Source organism: Anomaloglossus baeobatrachus, chromosome 5, assembly GCF_048569485.1.
Source record: "Anomaloglossus baeobatrachus isolate aAnoBae1 chromosome 5, aAnoBae1.hap1, whole genome shotgun sequence".
Classification (NCBI taxonomy): domain Eukaryota; kingdom Metazoa; phylum Chordata; class Amphibia; order Anura; family Aromobatidae; genus Anomaloglossus; species Anomaloglossus baeobatrachus.
The window spans coordinates 405297492-405312777 of record NC_134357.1 but is presented as its reverse complement, the minus strand read 5'-3'; the positions used below and the strand labels follow the sequence as shown (position 1 = coordinate 405312777).

At 43.2% G+C, this 15286-nt stretch overlaps 1 protein-coding gene across 1 annotated transcript in view; it reads right to left on the bottom strand.

The window, feature by feature from the left end:
* ZNF281 (zinc finger protein 281) overlaps positions 1–15286 on the bottom strand; it is a 36324-nt gene that overhangs the window by 3675 nt on the left and 17363 nt on the right. Inside the window, exons 2-6 of the mRNA XM_075350202.1 lie at positions 11911–12039; positions 3855–3978; positions 2821–2904; positions 2141–2259; positions 160–1778 (exon numbers count right to left, since the gene is read on the bottom strand). Of these exons, the coding sequence (XP_075206317.1) occupies positions 160–1778; positions 2141–2259; positions 2821–2904; positions 3855–3978; positions 11911–12039 (2075 nt within the window). The remainder of the gene's footprint in view (positions 1–159; positions 1779–2140; positions 2260–2820; positions 2905–3854; positions 3979–11910; positions 12040–15286) is intronic.

Below are 15286 nucleotides of genomic sequence, written 5' to 3'. Positions count from 1 at the left end.
CATAAAAAAAAAAAAAATAATAATTTGCATTGACAGGGCATAGATTACATAAATCGTATTACAATTGTGTAGAAACATTCTAGATGGCAGTGTCGTCAAAAATAAAAAATACACCATGGTTTAAAAGACATCCAATATCTGGCAAACTCACAGCCTCACCTGAAGCTCTGACTAGTTGACGTCTTGACTCTTGTGCTACCTGCATCATTTACGTCAGATAGCAAATTTGTGTACCCTGAGAATTCTGGAGTTGAAGTCCGCAACCTGTGATCCACTCCCCCATCAGTGCTAGTGTTATATGATATTGGCACCCGGCTGCCAGGTTTGAATTGAGAACCAAATGCTTGTGCAAAGTTCTCGATCTGGCACGCGTCATGTGGTCGGATGTCTTTGTGTTGTTCTAACGAACTAGCCAAATCCTGAGGTTGAAGGTGATAACCTGAAGAGGACTCGAGGCCCTTTTGCTGATCCTTTTGCCCATTCAATTCCTGAGATGATAACTGGTAACTGGAGGATGTGTCTAAAGTTTTCTGCGAGTCTATCTGATCGGCCAACTCCTGGGAAGGAGTCAACTGCTGAGTCTCCAGCGACAAGGAGAAACCAGTTTGGGGGCCCACCACCATGCCAAAGTGTGACTTTGGCAAAGTGGACGGTAATACTGAAGTTATCGACTGACTGAACCCACACTCGAGAGGAGATGTAGTGTAAATCTGTTTGTCGGGAAATAGAGAATGGTTGGTGAGCGATGAAGATAGGCTCACAAACTGTAAACTCGGCCCCAGGGGGAATGAAGTCGTATGGCTTGTTCTTTCCAACGCTTGCTGAAGGTACTTTGAATACTCCTGAAACATATTAGTCTTATCATTTGGTGTAGACTGCGAGTCTGAACAGACATTCTCCTCATGCACCAAAACACTGTTGTCCCCTGGCGTCTGGAGCTCAACATGGTGATCTGCAATGTTAAAGGAGACATCGGGATGCCCAACCGATTTATGAGTGTAGTGATCCAAGATACTCTGAAGAACCTCATCAGGAATTACAGATTTGTCATGACAGTTCTTGATTTCGACATTCAGTGCCTGGGAATCGATAAGAGTTAGTGGGTTGTCCCCATCGATAACACTGGAAACTGCAGAGTGAATGACAGACTGTTGCGCCACCATATGCCCTACATTCACACCATAGGCATTGTTGCTGGTGGAGGCCTGCAGGTACCTCCGCTTTTTCAGGAACTGCATTGCATCATCATAATTGCTACTAGTAGAACCTTTGTGACCTGAACTTTGAAGGAGGTTCATGCCATCTACATTGGTATTTCCTACCATGTCAAGAGGGCTGTTAGATTTATCTGAAAGTTTATGAATACTCATGTTACTGGACTGGGCCTCCAATGAGAGATCGTGCTTCTCTGCTGTTTTCCGGTTGACCTTCTTGAACACCAATTTTGGCCCCTTGGTATCCAGGTCTTCGATGCCGGCGCTGGACGAACCACTACTGGAAGACACGATTGGAACATCCACTGCATAAGTCTGAATGTCGAGACCTGGCCCCAAGTGTGCCTCATTCAATTTGTGGCTTTGCTTGTGGTCCTTGTGAGAGGAACCATTTCTGGACTTGGTTTTTTTGCGCCCAGAATAACTCGAACTTCCCTGAGATGTATCAAAGTTGCCAGACATATTATCCATATTATGATTCGATGATCCGGGCTCCGATCCTTTATTCATGTTCTCGCCACATGTCCTTTTGTGCTTCAGCAACCTATCTGTTCTCGAGAAGAACTGTCAAAACACAAAGTTAAGTGCTCAATTAACACAAGGACAGAAAACGTCTAAACTAAAACAGATACCAAAAAAGCATAGAAATAAAAAAATTTGTACTGCGATCATACATATTGGGTCACGCTGTACAAAAAAAAAAAAAAGGACCGGAAAGTTTCCTGATGCATCAATCTGAATAGATACTTGTATTCCCCAGTAAGAAAATGTTGTGCAGCATTGTTTCTTACATCTGTGCGTTATGCCATTACTCCCAGAAACAAGTACATTGACAAGTGGGTGTTACCCACACTGTCAATCAATGCAGTGTTGGCCTGTTGGAAGATACACTACTTATTTTCAAGGGAACAGCCTTGAGTACATACCTGTTGACAAGTGTCGCATTTGTATGGCTTTTCTCCGCTGTGGGTCCTCTTGTGTCGCTCCATGTGGTATTTCTGAATAAATTTCATGTTGCACTGGTCACAGTTAAAAGGTTTTTCACCTGAAATACAAAAGGTAAATATGAGCAGGGGGAGCTATTCTGGATACAAAAATCCCATCATTAGAGAATTTTACCGTGAGGGTCTGTCCGCACGTTGCGTTTTTTTTTTTTCTTGCGCTTTGGTGGCGTTCTAAACAGCAGTGTGTCAATGACAAAATGAATGCGTTTTGCTTCCCCATCAAAGTCTATAAGAAATCAAAATTTCCATCCACACGTTGCTTTTTTTTGTTATTAGGCAGCGATTTGTTTGACAAATATTTGTCAAAATCGTTGCCTAAAAAAAAAAAAAAAAAAAAAAAAAAAAAAAAATCAGCATGTCACTTGTGTTTTGTGAACATTTTCCACACATTGACTTCTCAATCTCAAAACGCATTGGCCAGAATGCGGCCAAAATGCAATGAAAATGCGGTCAAAATGCATGTATTTTGACCACGTTCTTTTTTGTCAAACGCAGTGTTTACATTTGTCAAAAGTGTGCAGTTTAGTTGTCAAGCCCGAACGCAGCGTGCGGACATACCCTAGTAGTGATGCACCACAGGTCGCACACAACAATCTACGTACCGCTGTGAATTTTTTCATGCCGCTGGAGCAAATACTTTTGTATGAAACTCATACTGCATTGACTGCAATGAAATGGTCTTTCACCTATTAAAAAAAAAGGAAGAAACAAGCAGTGTATGGCGGGAACCTACAAGGATATTTCAGTGCCAGAGCAAGTCCTCTGCCTTATGTCAACTGCGATACGGTGATGTTGAAAAATTCATTAGGGTCAAACAAGCCTATAATGAATACATAGCCAAGCGGTTCCCAATGCATGCTGACGATTAGCCGACTGGCCTGTCATGTGACCTCATTTACTGCTAAGCTACAGTCCACGTCATTGGTCAATGTCCACACTCATCGTCACCTCAATCGTGGCTACTAGATAAAATCTACATATAGTGAAACACTTAAGACTATTGATTTCTATCAGTCACTGCCATAAAGCAAGAGACGCTGACAGAAGGATTAGGCCCCTGCGTTTTTACTTACGTTCAGTGGTCCTGTCGGGGCATCCCTCTGAACCGCCCTTCTCCTACCCCGCAAAACGTGTTTCGGACGCATGTGCGGACAGGGCCATTGACCATAATGGAGCAGGCTCCGTTAGCGTGTGCTCTGTCTTGCCCCATTTTTGCACATATATGTTTTCTGCAGGCGGAAACCCGAACTATAACGGTGTCTGCTCCATTAAAGTCAATGACCCTGTCGGTGCATGCATCCGAAACACGCTTTGCGGGGTTGGGGAGGGGAAGTTCGGACGGATGCCCCGACGAGACCACTGAACGCAAGTAAAAGCGCAATGTGAAAGCAGCCTTAATCTGCTGGGATACGACCACCTCCAATCCCAACATCTGATCTGTATATTACAGCCCGCTTCTGGCACGGATGGCGCTGGTTAACAGTGATGAATATGTACGGCCAGATGGAGCAAGTTCACCGCATTAGGACACAAACGTATGTCAGTTTCATCTATGCAGTTAAACAACATCTGTAATTGTGTAACTCTGTGGTCAGCAGGACTGTCTGGAAAATAGGAATATAAGGATTTATTTTACCTGTGTGTATAAGCACGTGCCTGCGTAGATGGTAGGAACTTCTAAAGGCAGCACTGCAGTGTTCACATATATGAGGTTTCTGATTTGGAGACATGTTAGCAGCTTCACCATCACAACCTAAAGACTGAAAGGAAAGAAAGGCAATTAGATTTGCTACCATAACACCCTACATTTAGAAGTCACCGCATCCTCTGAACCCCTAAACTTCACAGTCAGACAGCAGCAGTGCAGTGGCTGAGAGCTGCGCCACTGCCCCATAAATGGCATATTGGCTTGTTCTGTATACATCCGTGTGCTGGTTATTACCAGAAAAGGGTCATTTATAATTTATCCAAAGAAACCTATGATATAGACATGAGTACAAACTAAAAGAAAAGGCAATGTGGTCCCTTAATTTGAGTGGAGTTGCCACATATAGCACAGAGAAAGGAGGTCACTCCGGGACACTCGACTTTGGGACTGGCCGCTCTAGCTCTACTGCTGTCACTAGTAACACTCTGAATGTGGCTTCGTCTACACTTTAAATAAGGTTCAGTGAACACTAAGAAGAACATGTCAGTACACAACAGGCTTTGGAGCTGAGAACCAGACAGATGCCATGGCTGCACAAGACCTGCTATATCCGCAGACCCTCCACCATTCAGTGTGGAACAATCACAAGAAGTCTATTCTTCCCGGGGTTCAATGACCTTCGCTGAGGTCTCCGCTCACTTTCCTTCTCAAGTGCTTCAGATTAGGAGATCAAGCCGTACCGCTCTACTGCTAGACATCTGGATTCACGGCCTATGGCTACACATCATCTTTCTTTACTTAGAGTCTTGAATAGGTATTCATACCCCGTGAACTTTTCCACATTTTTTTTTCATGTTACACCGACAAACAAATGTATTTTATTGGGATTTTAAATGACATACCAACAATAAGTAGCAAGTATTTGTGACGTGTAAAAAAATTATACAAGGTTTTCTAAAGATTTTTAAAACAAATTTGAAAATTGTGGCGTGCATCAGTATTCAGCCCCCAAGCCAATACTTTGAAAGACGACAACCTTTAGCTGCCATTACTGTGTAAGTCTTCTGGGATGTCTCTACCAGCTTTGCACATACAGAGGCGGACATCGTTGCACATTCTTCTTTTCAAAATAGCTTTAGCTCAGTGATATTGGATGGAGACGTCTGAACAGCAATTTAAGTCTTGTCACAGATTCTCAATGAGATTTGGGTCTGGACTGTGACTGGGCCATTCACACACATGAATATGCTTGGATCTAAACCATCCACTGTAGCTCTGGTAGAATGTTTAGGGTTGATAGCCTTCTGGAAAGTGAACCTCAAGTCTTTTGCAGCCTCAAAGATTCTCTCCAGGATTCCCCTGTATTTACCTCCATCTTCCCATCAACTCTGACCAGCTTCCCTGCCCCTGCTGAAGAAAAGTCTCTCCACAGCATGATGCTGCCACCAACATGTGTCAACTCTGAGGATATAGTTGTCAGGGTGATGTGCAGTGTTAGTTTTCCACCACACATAGCATTTTGCCCAAAACGTTCTACTTTTGTCTCAACTGACCAGAGAACCTTCTTCCAAATGACAATGTAGGGGACACAGCTAAAAAGTGGTAGAAGGTGCTCTGACAGATGAGACCAAAGTAGAACTTTTTAGGCTAAAGGCAAAATGTTAAGTGTTGGAAAACTAATCCTGCACATCACTGTAATCACATCATCCCCACTGTCAATCATGTGGTGTCAACATCATGCTGTGGGGAGGCATTTCTTCAGCAGGGACATGGAAGCTGGTCAGAGTTGATGGATGTAGCCAAATACAGGGCCATTCTGTAGAAAAAGCTGATAGAGGCTGCAAAAGACTGGAGACTGGGGCATCCAGAAGGACAACCACCCTAAACATACTTCCAGAGCTACAATGGATTGTTTAGATCAAAGCATATTCATGTGTGTGATTGGCTGAGTCACAGTCCAGACCTAACTCCCATTGAGAATCTGTAGTAAGACTTAAAATTGCTGTTCACAGATGCCTTTATCCAATCTCTAATGATACTTTGCAAAGAAGAATGGGCAACAATTTCAGCCTCTAGATGGGCAAAGCTGGTAGAGTCATACCCCAAAGACTTGCAGTAGTAAGTGCAGTAAAAGGTGTTCATGCAAAGTATTGACTGAGGGGGCTGAACACAAATGTATGTCATAATTTTCAGATTTATATATTTATATTAGAATATTTAGAACACCATGTATCATTTCTTTTGCACATCACAAATATTTGCTACTTAGTATTGGTATCTCACAAATTCCCAATAAAATACATTTAAGTTTGTAAGTGTAACGTGAAAAAAATGTGGAAACGTTCATATGATTACTTTTTCAAGGCACTGCATAGGTAGTTGAAAAAAGGCAAATGACCATCAAAATCAAAAACTAAACACCGTGTCCCACTTCGAGTACGGCGCTATAAAAGGTAACCACCTGACTGTAGGTGTCCACCTGACTGTAGGTGTGTACAATACCGAGACACTGGGCTCCAACCACTGGAAACTTTTCAATAACTAGTTTGCCCTAGATTTTTCTTTTGGTACTGATCTTGGACCTCTAATATTTGTGTTGAGGGCTAATGGTTGGCACCCTAATCCCTTTTCTGCCTTATTTTATTGGTTGCATCTTGCAAAATCAATAAAAACAAAATAAAAGAGCATAAATCCCCAGTTTTACCAGGCAGGAGAAACCAATAATAGCCATACCTAGTCAGCAAGGTGCCTCTCCCTAGTAAAACTACCGATTTCGGAGAGGCGTGCAGAATTATCTACAAACTTTAAGGAGTCTGATAAAGCCGAGTGACTTTTTAACTACACAGTATACAAACTCAAGGACTTTACTGGGGATGTTTTTTCTTCGTAGAGTAAAGCAAATATCAGCGGTATATGGACACCTAAAAAAGATACAGACATATCTTGTTGCTGTGGATCCTGCAGTGTCCGTAGGACGACCTTGAGGGTTTGGGAATAACCAGAAAACACACTATACTGGATCTCTGAGGCTCCTCCAAGCTACACAATCAGCAGGTGATAGATAAATGACCTCAAGTCTGCCCTGAATGAGTATAGGCTGTTATATGTCAGCTATAAAGGGACACTGATCAAAATCAACACTAGGCCTGTGGCAACTGCATATAGTTCCTGTATAAAAACAGGCTATGGTAACATGCTTTTATCCATTGGGGTTAATGGGAACGTGTGACCAAATTATTTAGACTAGGTGGGGGAAAAATAATACATCGCAGTTACGGATGATGACTATAGTGTAAACTACGACGACACTCACTTTAAAGGGAACCGGTCACCGGATGTTTATAATACTTACTAACAGTCAGCGCGGAGCAGACTGGTCGGATGGGTGTCTACACTTTCCAGGTCCCGCGCCTCTTCTTTCGGCCATCTTTGTCCTCATTCTGAAGCTAGTGTGTATTACGCGTTCTAAGTCATCTACACTAGCCGTTAGTGAGGTCCTGCTCAGGGCAGATCAAAGTGCGCCTGTGCAGGACCTCACTGACGGCTAGTGTAGATGACGGAGAATGCGTCATCCACACTAGCTTCAGAAGGAGGACAGAGATGGCCAAAAGAGGAGGCGCGAGACCCGGAGACGCCCATCCGATTAGTCTGCTCTGCATCGACCGTTCGGTAAGTATTATGAACATCCGGTGACAAGTTCCCTTTAAGGGTGAACTCACACTAGTGATGAGTTGCTCATGGGGGAGAAAATCAGGTCGATTATGCAATGACTCAGTTCAAACTGCTGCGATGTGAGGAGACTGTCTGTACGCAGATTCTCACGCATGCAAGAATCGGAGCACAAGTGATAAGATGGAGAACTTAAAAGGGTGGTTGACCCATATTTTTTATTTTCTAGATCGATATTATATTAAGAAGCAATGTTTCTCTTAAATACCTTATTGTTGGCAATAGTGCCTGTGAGAGGTGCTATTGCAGACCGCTGTTCCCCAATCCGTGACCCACGACCTCCGTGACCTCGGGGATCCGGTGACGTCCCGTCTCAAGTTCCTGACACCGCGGCCGGCCGCAGTGTCCGTGAGTGATGGGCTGTGGGCAGTGTTTTACCACTCATCACAGCCCATCAGCTCCCTCCTCCCTCACAGCAAAGCGCTGCAAGTAGGAGACACGCTGAGCTGTGATGAGTGGTGAAACACCGCCAACAGCTCAGTGAGTCAGGAAGACTGGGGCCGGCCGCGGTGATGCCACGTGATCTGGAACTTGACGTGACCTCACCGGATCCCCGAGGTCACGGAGCCCGGGGGTCAGGCAAGGGGTACAGCGGTCTGCAATAGCGCCTCTCACAGGCACTATTACCAACATAAGGTATTTGAGAGAAACTTTGTTTCTCAATATAATATCGATCTAGAAAATAAAAAATATGGGTAAACCACCCCTTTAATTACTCCATCTTGTCCATTGCCTGTGTCCATGTTAATCTGAATGGGGACTTCTATGCAGCATTCTAGAATACTGTATATAAGGGCTTACGGGTGGTGGCCGCATTTTATATGAGAAAAACTTGGTGATAGGCTCACTTTCAATATATGTTTTTTTTTAGGTTATAAGAAAATAAAAAGAACTGAGCAGATTCAGTGGGGTGTAAAAGTTTGGGCACCCCTGAACAGTTAAGCAAGTTGAAGATGAAATGATCTCTAAAAAGGCATAAAGTTAAAGATAACACATTTCCTTTATATTTTAGGCAAAACATTTTCATCTTTTACATTTTAAAATTATCAAAAGAGGAAAATGGGCAGATGCAGAAGTTTGGGCACCCTGCATAGTTAGTACCTAGTTGCACCCACTTTGGTATCTCAGCTTGTAAACGCTTTTTGTAGCTGCCAAGAGGTTTTCAATTCTTGTTTGAGGGATTTTCATCCATTCCTCCTTGGAAAAGTCTTCCCAGTTCTGTGGGATTCCTGCGTCTTGCATGCACTGCTCTTTTGAGGTCTAGCCACAGATTTTCAATTATGATCAGATCTGGGGACCATGAGGGCTATTGTAAAACATTCAGCTTGTGCCTTCTGAGGTAGTCTATTGTTGATTATGACGTGTTTAGTATCATTATCCATTGCTAGAAGCCATCATCCTTTCATCTTCAGCTTTTTTTTTTTTTTTTTTTTTTACAGATAATGCTATGTTTGTATCTAGCATTTGTTGAAATTTCATTGAATCCATTCTTCAATCTACCTGTGAAATGTTCCCCGTGCCATTGGCTGCAACACAACCCCAAAACATGATTGATCCACCCCCATGGTTAATGGTTGGCGAGAAGTTCTTTTCCTGAAATTCTGTACCCTTTTTCTCCATACATACTTTTTTTCATTGTGGTCAAAGCATTCCATTTTAACCTCATGGGTCTACAGAACTTCTTTCCAAAATACATCAGGCTTGTCTAGATGTTCTTTTGCATACTCGTGACACTGCATTTTATGGTGAGGATGCAGGAGAGGTTTTCTTCGGATGACTCTTCCATGAAGGCCATATTTGTGCAGGTGTCTCTAAACAGTAGAACAATGGACCACAACTCCAGAGTCTGCTAAATTTTCCTGAAGGACTTTTGCAGTTAAGTGAGGGTTCTGATTTGCCTCTCTAGCAATCCTAGGAGCAGCTCTCACAGAAATTTTGCTTGGTATTTTAGACCTTATCTTGACTTCCCCTGTTCCAGTTAAATGCCATTTCTTAAAAGGGACTGCCACCAGGTTTTTACCATCTAATCTGAGAGCAGCATGATGGAGGGGAAAAAAACCCAACCCTGATTCCAGTGATGTGTCACTTACTGGGCTCGTTAGCGTGGCTTTTATAAAATCATTGCTTAATTAGCAGGAGATTACCATTAGAGGACTACTTGGCCTGCTGCCAGGTGGTCCAGCATATTTATGAGCTTGTTATAACCCTGCTCTACATTCAAATAACTGCAAGATCTTCAGCAGAGAAAACCGTGATTTTATAAAAAATGACAGCTCAGTAAGTGACATCGCTGGAATCAGGGTCTCTGTCTATACATTATGCTGCTCTCAGATGGGGTAGCAAAAATCTGGTGACAGATGCCCTTTAATTACATTTGGAACAGAGAACATGAAAACATTTTGCCATCTTCTTATAACCTTCTGCTTTCTGGACTTTAACTATTTTCATTTTCAGAGTGCTAGGCAGCTGCTTAGAAGAACCCATGGCTGCTGTTATTTGGCACAAGGTTAGAGGAGGCTGGGTTTTTATAAAGCTATGAAATTTGCATCATCTGGCCTTTCCTAACGATTATAGTGAACAAACCATAACCCTAACCAGCTAATTAAGGTCTAAGACGGCGGTCTCCAAGAGTGCCCAAATGTTTGCATCACCCAATTTTACTTTTTGTATGGTTCACAATGTGAAATATTATATATATATATATATATATATATATATATATATATATATATATATATATATATATATATATATATATATATATATATATATATATATATATATATATATATATATATATATATATATATATATATACATACATATACATACACACACATACATATACATATACACACATTTTTTTTTATTTTGTTGGGGGGTGGGGTGTCTAAAATAAAAAGGGAATGTGTCATTTCATCTTCAGCTAACTTGCTTAATTTTTGACAATAACAGTAATTTTGATCAGGGGTGCCCATACATTTACATGCTACTGTGTGATAGATTGGGAGACAGCAGGAAATCTAAAGTTCTAACTTAGGTCAGCTAATGGGTTCTTAGTATGGGAGATGGGTGCAAGGTAAATAATGCAAAGTTCTCATTACACCTTTTATTTTGGGGGGATACTCTGGAAAATGAAAGTAGCAACCTACATGATTGCCATGGGAAACCAGGTAACTTTTTCGTTATGCCCATAATAACATGTAAACATCATACAGCCAAGTGAGATATGGTGAAGGGGCCGAAAATACTACCTTTGGACAAATGGAAAGAGTGAGAGAGCAGCCGCCAATTCCTGATGCTGATTGGCATAAGGGCTCACGTGACATAATGATGCCATTTGAAACCTGGTGCCAACATCACTGGAACGGCACTAGTACGGGAGCAGAGTATATGGTGTTTGTATTTCATAAGGGGAACGTTTTGTCCAGGTAGTGATCGACCCCTTTAACCTGCAAATGCAAAATGATTAATGCAATTTGGAAAAGAACATATAACAGAGCAAAGGTATAATGGGGCAAGAAAGTGTTTTAGGGGTCCAGAATCAATTGTTCAAAAGGGACATGAACTAGGATTCTGACTAGATGTAGGATCGTCAATGTAGCTGTAAAAAAAGCATTAGTCGGCCAGGAAGTCTGCAATATAAAATAGGAGCTCCAGTCTATGTGCTATGTATAAACGTCACTGTGCAGCTGCAATTATACCGTGGCCACGGCTGCACGTAGGTATTCTCCAGCTGTATCTGTTGGTCGGCAGTCAGCTTCATTTTCCCTTAGTTGTGACTATGTCATGCCCCGTGTGGCTAAGCTGAATGAGCATGTGTAGTAAGGAGAGAAAGCAGCCATCAGTCAATGACTGCTCCCCTCCCTCCCGCCGTCAGCATACTCCGCCAGACAGGAAGCAAAGATATAGAAGGTAGAAGTTCAGATGAGGTCAAAGCCTAGACTTCAAGCAAATAGATCCAAAATAGCATACAGAGCAGAAGCCACCATACCCAGCAAATGCAGCAATTTATGACCACTTTAAAAAAAACTGTGTTAAACCATAGTTACATAAAAGAGGGTAATCATTTACTGACAAGTTAGAGAAAAAGCAAAAATTCCCTTCTATCTCCGTTCTACAAGAGCCCCCCACCAGTAAACTATGCACCTCAGCTTCAGGGTCTCAACAAGGGAAGGTCTAGAAAAATGCAGGAGGGATGGCGCCAGTCCATAGTGTATTTCACCTGGGAGCCAGCACTCCTGCATCACCAGACTCGGGATGAACAATGCGGCAGAAGTTAGTGAAGCCCACGTGAGCACATCAAGGCTCTTACTTTAGAGGAGTCACTCCGCCTGCGCTTGGATTTTGCTTCCTGAGCTTCTGAGCTTGGACGCCTTGTCTTCTTCATGGATGAACTTGCAAGTTTTGGATCGCAGCCATTTTTTTCAGTTCTTATTAAAAGCTGTGAGAAGATATGGGTACGATTAAGGTTAGGATATGGGGTCACTCTTATGTTCACTCCTCTGATTTCACGGAAGCTTTTACAGCATGCTGTATTGTTGATGGCACAGATCATGTAGCATGCACTGCCATGTGAGGTGCATGCAGCCATACACAAGTAACCAGCCGGATAAACTGCATTCCCCTGAGGTTTCATCATGTACTAATCCGCACAATACACTGACTTCATGGGAAGACCTCAATTTACCTCCAATGAGCAAGAGACAATCTGACTCTACACAGTCATGTATACGGAGGGGCTGGTAACGTCATATCCGCAGATATCTGCCCGCTATTGTGCCCTGTATTCTGCAGATGTGTAAACTCTAAGGGTGCATGCCCACGATCAGTTTCCACAGCGTTTTGTATGTAGCATGCTTTATCTGCGTCCAAAACGCTGTGGTGTACAGTACAAGCACAGTGGATGGGATTTCTAGAAATCCAGTGCCCACTGTGCTTGTTTTTTCTGCAGCAAACACTGACCTCTGGTGTGTCTTTCCAGACCGCAGCATGACAATTGTTTGCTCCGGAGTCGCATGCGTCCTCTGTAGGGAGAACAGAAGCGAGAGGCCGCAACTGCCCAAACCCTGACCATAAGCATGGAGCGCTGCGGTCTCCGGCGGAGGAGACTCATGGCCCCGCAGGTCCAGGACACAAGAGTCCTGATCGTGAGCACGTACCCTGACAAGGGCTCCATATGACGACAACAGGTATCTGTGGATGTGGAGTCATCAGCCCACTTGTCTCATGATAAGGGAGCAAAGTTGAACTGCCCCTGATTTTCCTTGAATGCTCCCCCCCCCCTCACCAAGCCACTTGTCCTATGCAATTTGCCACATCTATGGCACAACATCCACTGCACCCATTGTCTATGGGAATGATTACCCTAGTTTCATTGAAGTGAATGCAGCGATGCTGGAGCACACTCACTACCACTCCATTCACAAAGGGGCCTTTGGGACCCATGGATCACTTATCACTAGAGATGAACGAGTACCGAAATATTCGTAATTGCTATCCTCTTAACTGCTATTGCTATCCTCTTTACTGTCTAATACTTGCGCGAAAAGTACGTTTGGGTTACTCGTTACATTGGGAGTTTCTCCCATTGACTTGCATTGCACTCCCTATTCGGAATGAATACGTGATTATTAGACAGTACTCGTTAAGAGGATAGCGAGTACGAATAGTTAGGTACTCGCTCATCACTACTTATCACATCACCACAATGCATTTTGTGGAAAAACTATGTTAAAATAATATGATGATTGGAAAAAGGCATGTATTCACACAGGACACACAGTAACTATTGATCCGAGACCCTGTCCTGTACATATGACCACCTCAAGACGACGCCAAAAGTCATATTCGGCCTCCTCACTGTAATGTCCGCTGTAAAGGGGGCTTTCTCCTACACAGGCTGGATGTGATGCTACAGCCATCTCTATAAGGAGCACAGTGGGAGGCTGCAGACTGGCTCAAATCTGACTGAAAAAAGGGATTTATTGACTAAACAAAGCTTGGGGCTGGTCACAAAGGGCCTGCTGGAGGTGGCCATTGAAATCTTTGTTTCACTTGCTGAAGCCTTAAGAGAGGACGTCTTGATGGAAAGATTTATCTCTGCGCAATTCAATGGCTCTGGAAGCCTCAGATGTCGTCACACCTGCCATGGGCATTTTTGTGTCCCACCGCAATGTGAGGGGATTCAGATACGTTATTTATGTCAGAGCGGCGGCTGAAACGGCTACAGATAGAGATAAAAGAAAACTAGACACAACAGAAAAATAGGCAAAACGAGCACAGAGGACGAGAAGTGGCGGAACTCATCATCCTGCCAACACTAGACGGCAGCCACATCTCCGTGAGGTAAATTAGCTCCGGCTATAGCTTCATAGTTTAGGCTGTACACTGCATCTATGAATATGTGAGCACGTGACAATACTCCACAGGTGGATACACCATCAGTGCACACAATTATTACGTGGATATTTGTGATAAATGCCCACAAAACGCCTCCCATTCCTTCGCATTAAAATGCAGGTTACGGTTTCTCAAAACTGCAGTAATGGAGATTTTACAGAAGAAAACGCTGCTTGGCAAGACGTGGATGAGCCACAAAGAACATGGTTCTCTGAACACAGAGCTGTGACAGAAGCACAATTTTTCCAACATTTGACGCCTGCACATCAATGGCACGTGAATCGATAAATTACAGAGGTATATCTTCTTTGGGTGTATTCACACAACGGAGGCGCAAAGTCTGAGGCTGACCCTCGACTTTCTGTCATGGATTCAGTGGGGACAATCCATATTTACCTCATGCAGCATCGGCACAATAAAAAAAGGTCACCTCATTTCTACCTGAAGGATTTCACCATGCAACTTACATGGAAATGTCCCTGAAAGTCTTAGCAGACAACAGGGAGAAGGCTCGAATTGTGAGGTGTGACTTAAATCGCACAGCAGGAGTGACATAACAGCCGTATAAAGCGGCAATGGTGGCCCATTCATTTCTATCACTTTTTATAAAAGTGTATACATCTCCAGGCAGTAAAATGGAGGTGAAGGTCTACCATACCTAAGGGTCTTTTTGGTGGTAAAAATGCTTTTGCCCTTTAGTGTAAAGGGACCCAGCTCTACGCCATGGACAGTCCATGTAAGGCAGAAATAACATCTACACAGGAACAAAAGTCCACTTCAATGGCCTTTAATACCTTTAAGAAAGGACAACAATGAGAAGGCATCTGCTCCAAAAACTGAAGAGGTAAAGAAAGCCTCAGTGGGTGTCACCCATCCCTAATGAATGTCTGGTCTGCAGCCTCATGAATATTGGTTTAACTCACAAAATGGCCACCTCTATGTCAGAGGTGCCCATTCTCACACACGCTGATTCTCCACACAAAATGGAGGTCACTAATGAGCGTTTGCTGAAAAATATGACAACACTTGTCTTATGTTATATTGTGAGATCCTCACATGAGCTAGGCCATGAAAGAGAGATTTTACTTATCAGCAATACTCAGTGCCCAGGACTGCCCCACCACATGCACAGCCGTACAATATCCATGAGAAATGTGGACAATCTCTGTACCATTGAACCTTGTGTGTAACAAGTATGGCATCCACAGCTCAGAAGGATGAGAACGACTTACAGAGAGATATCTGCTCGTTCATGTCCCTAGGATATAGATGAGCAACACCAAGGAGTC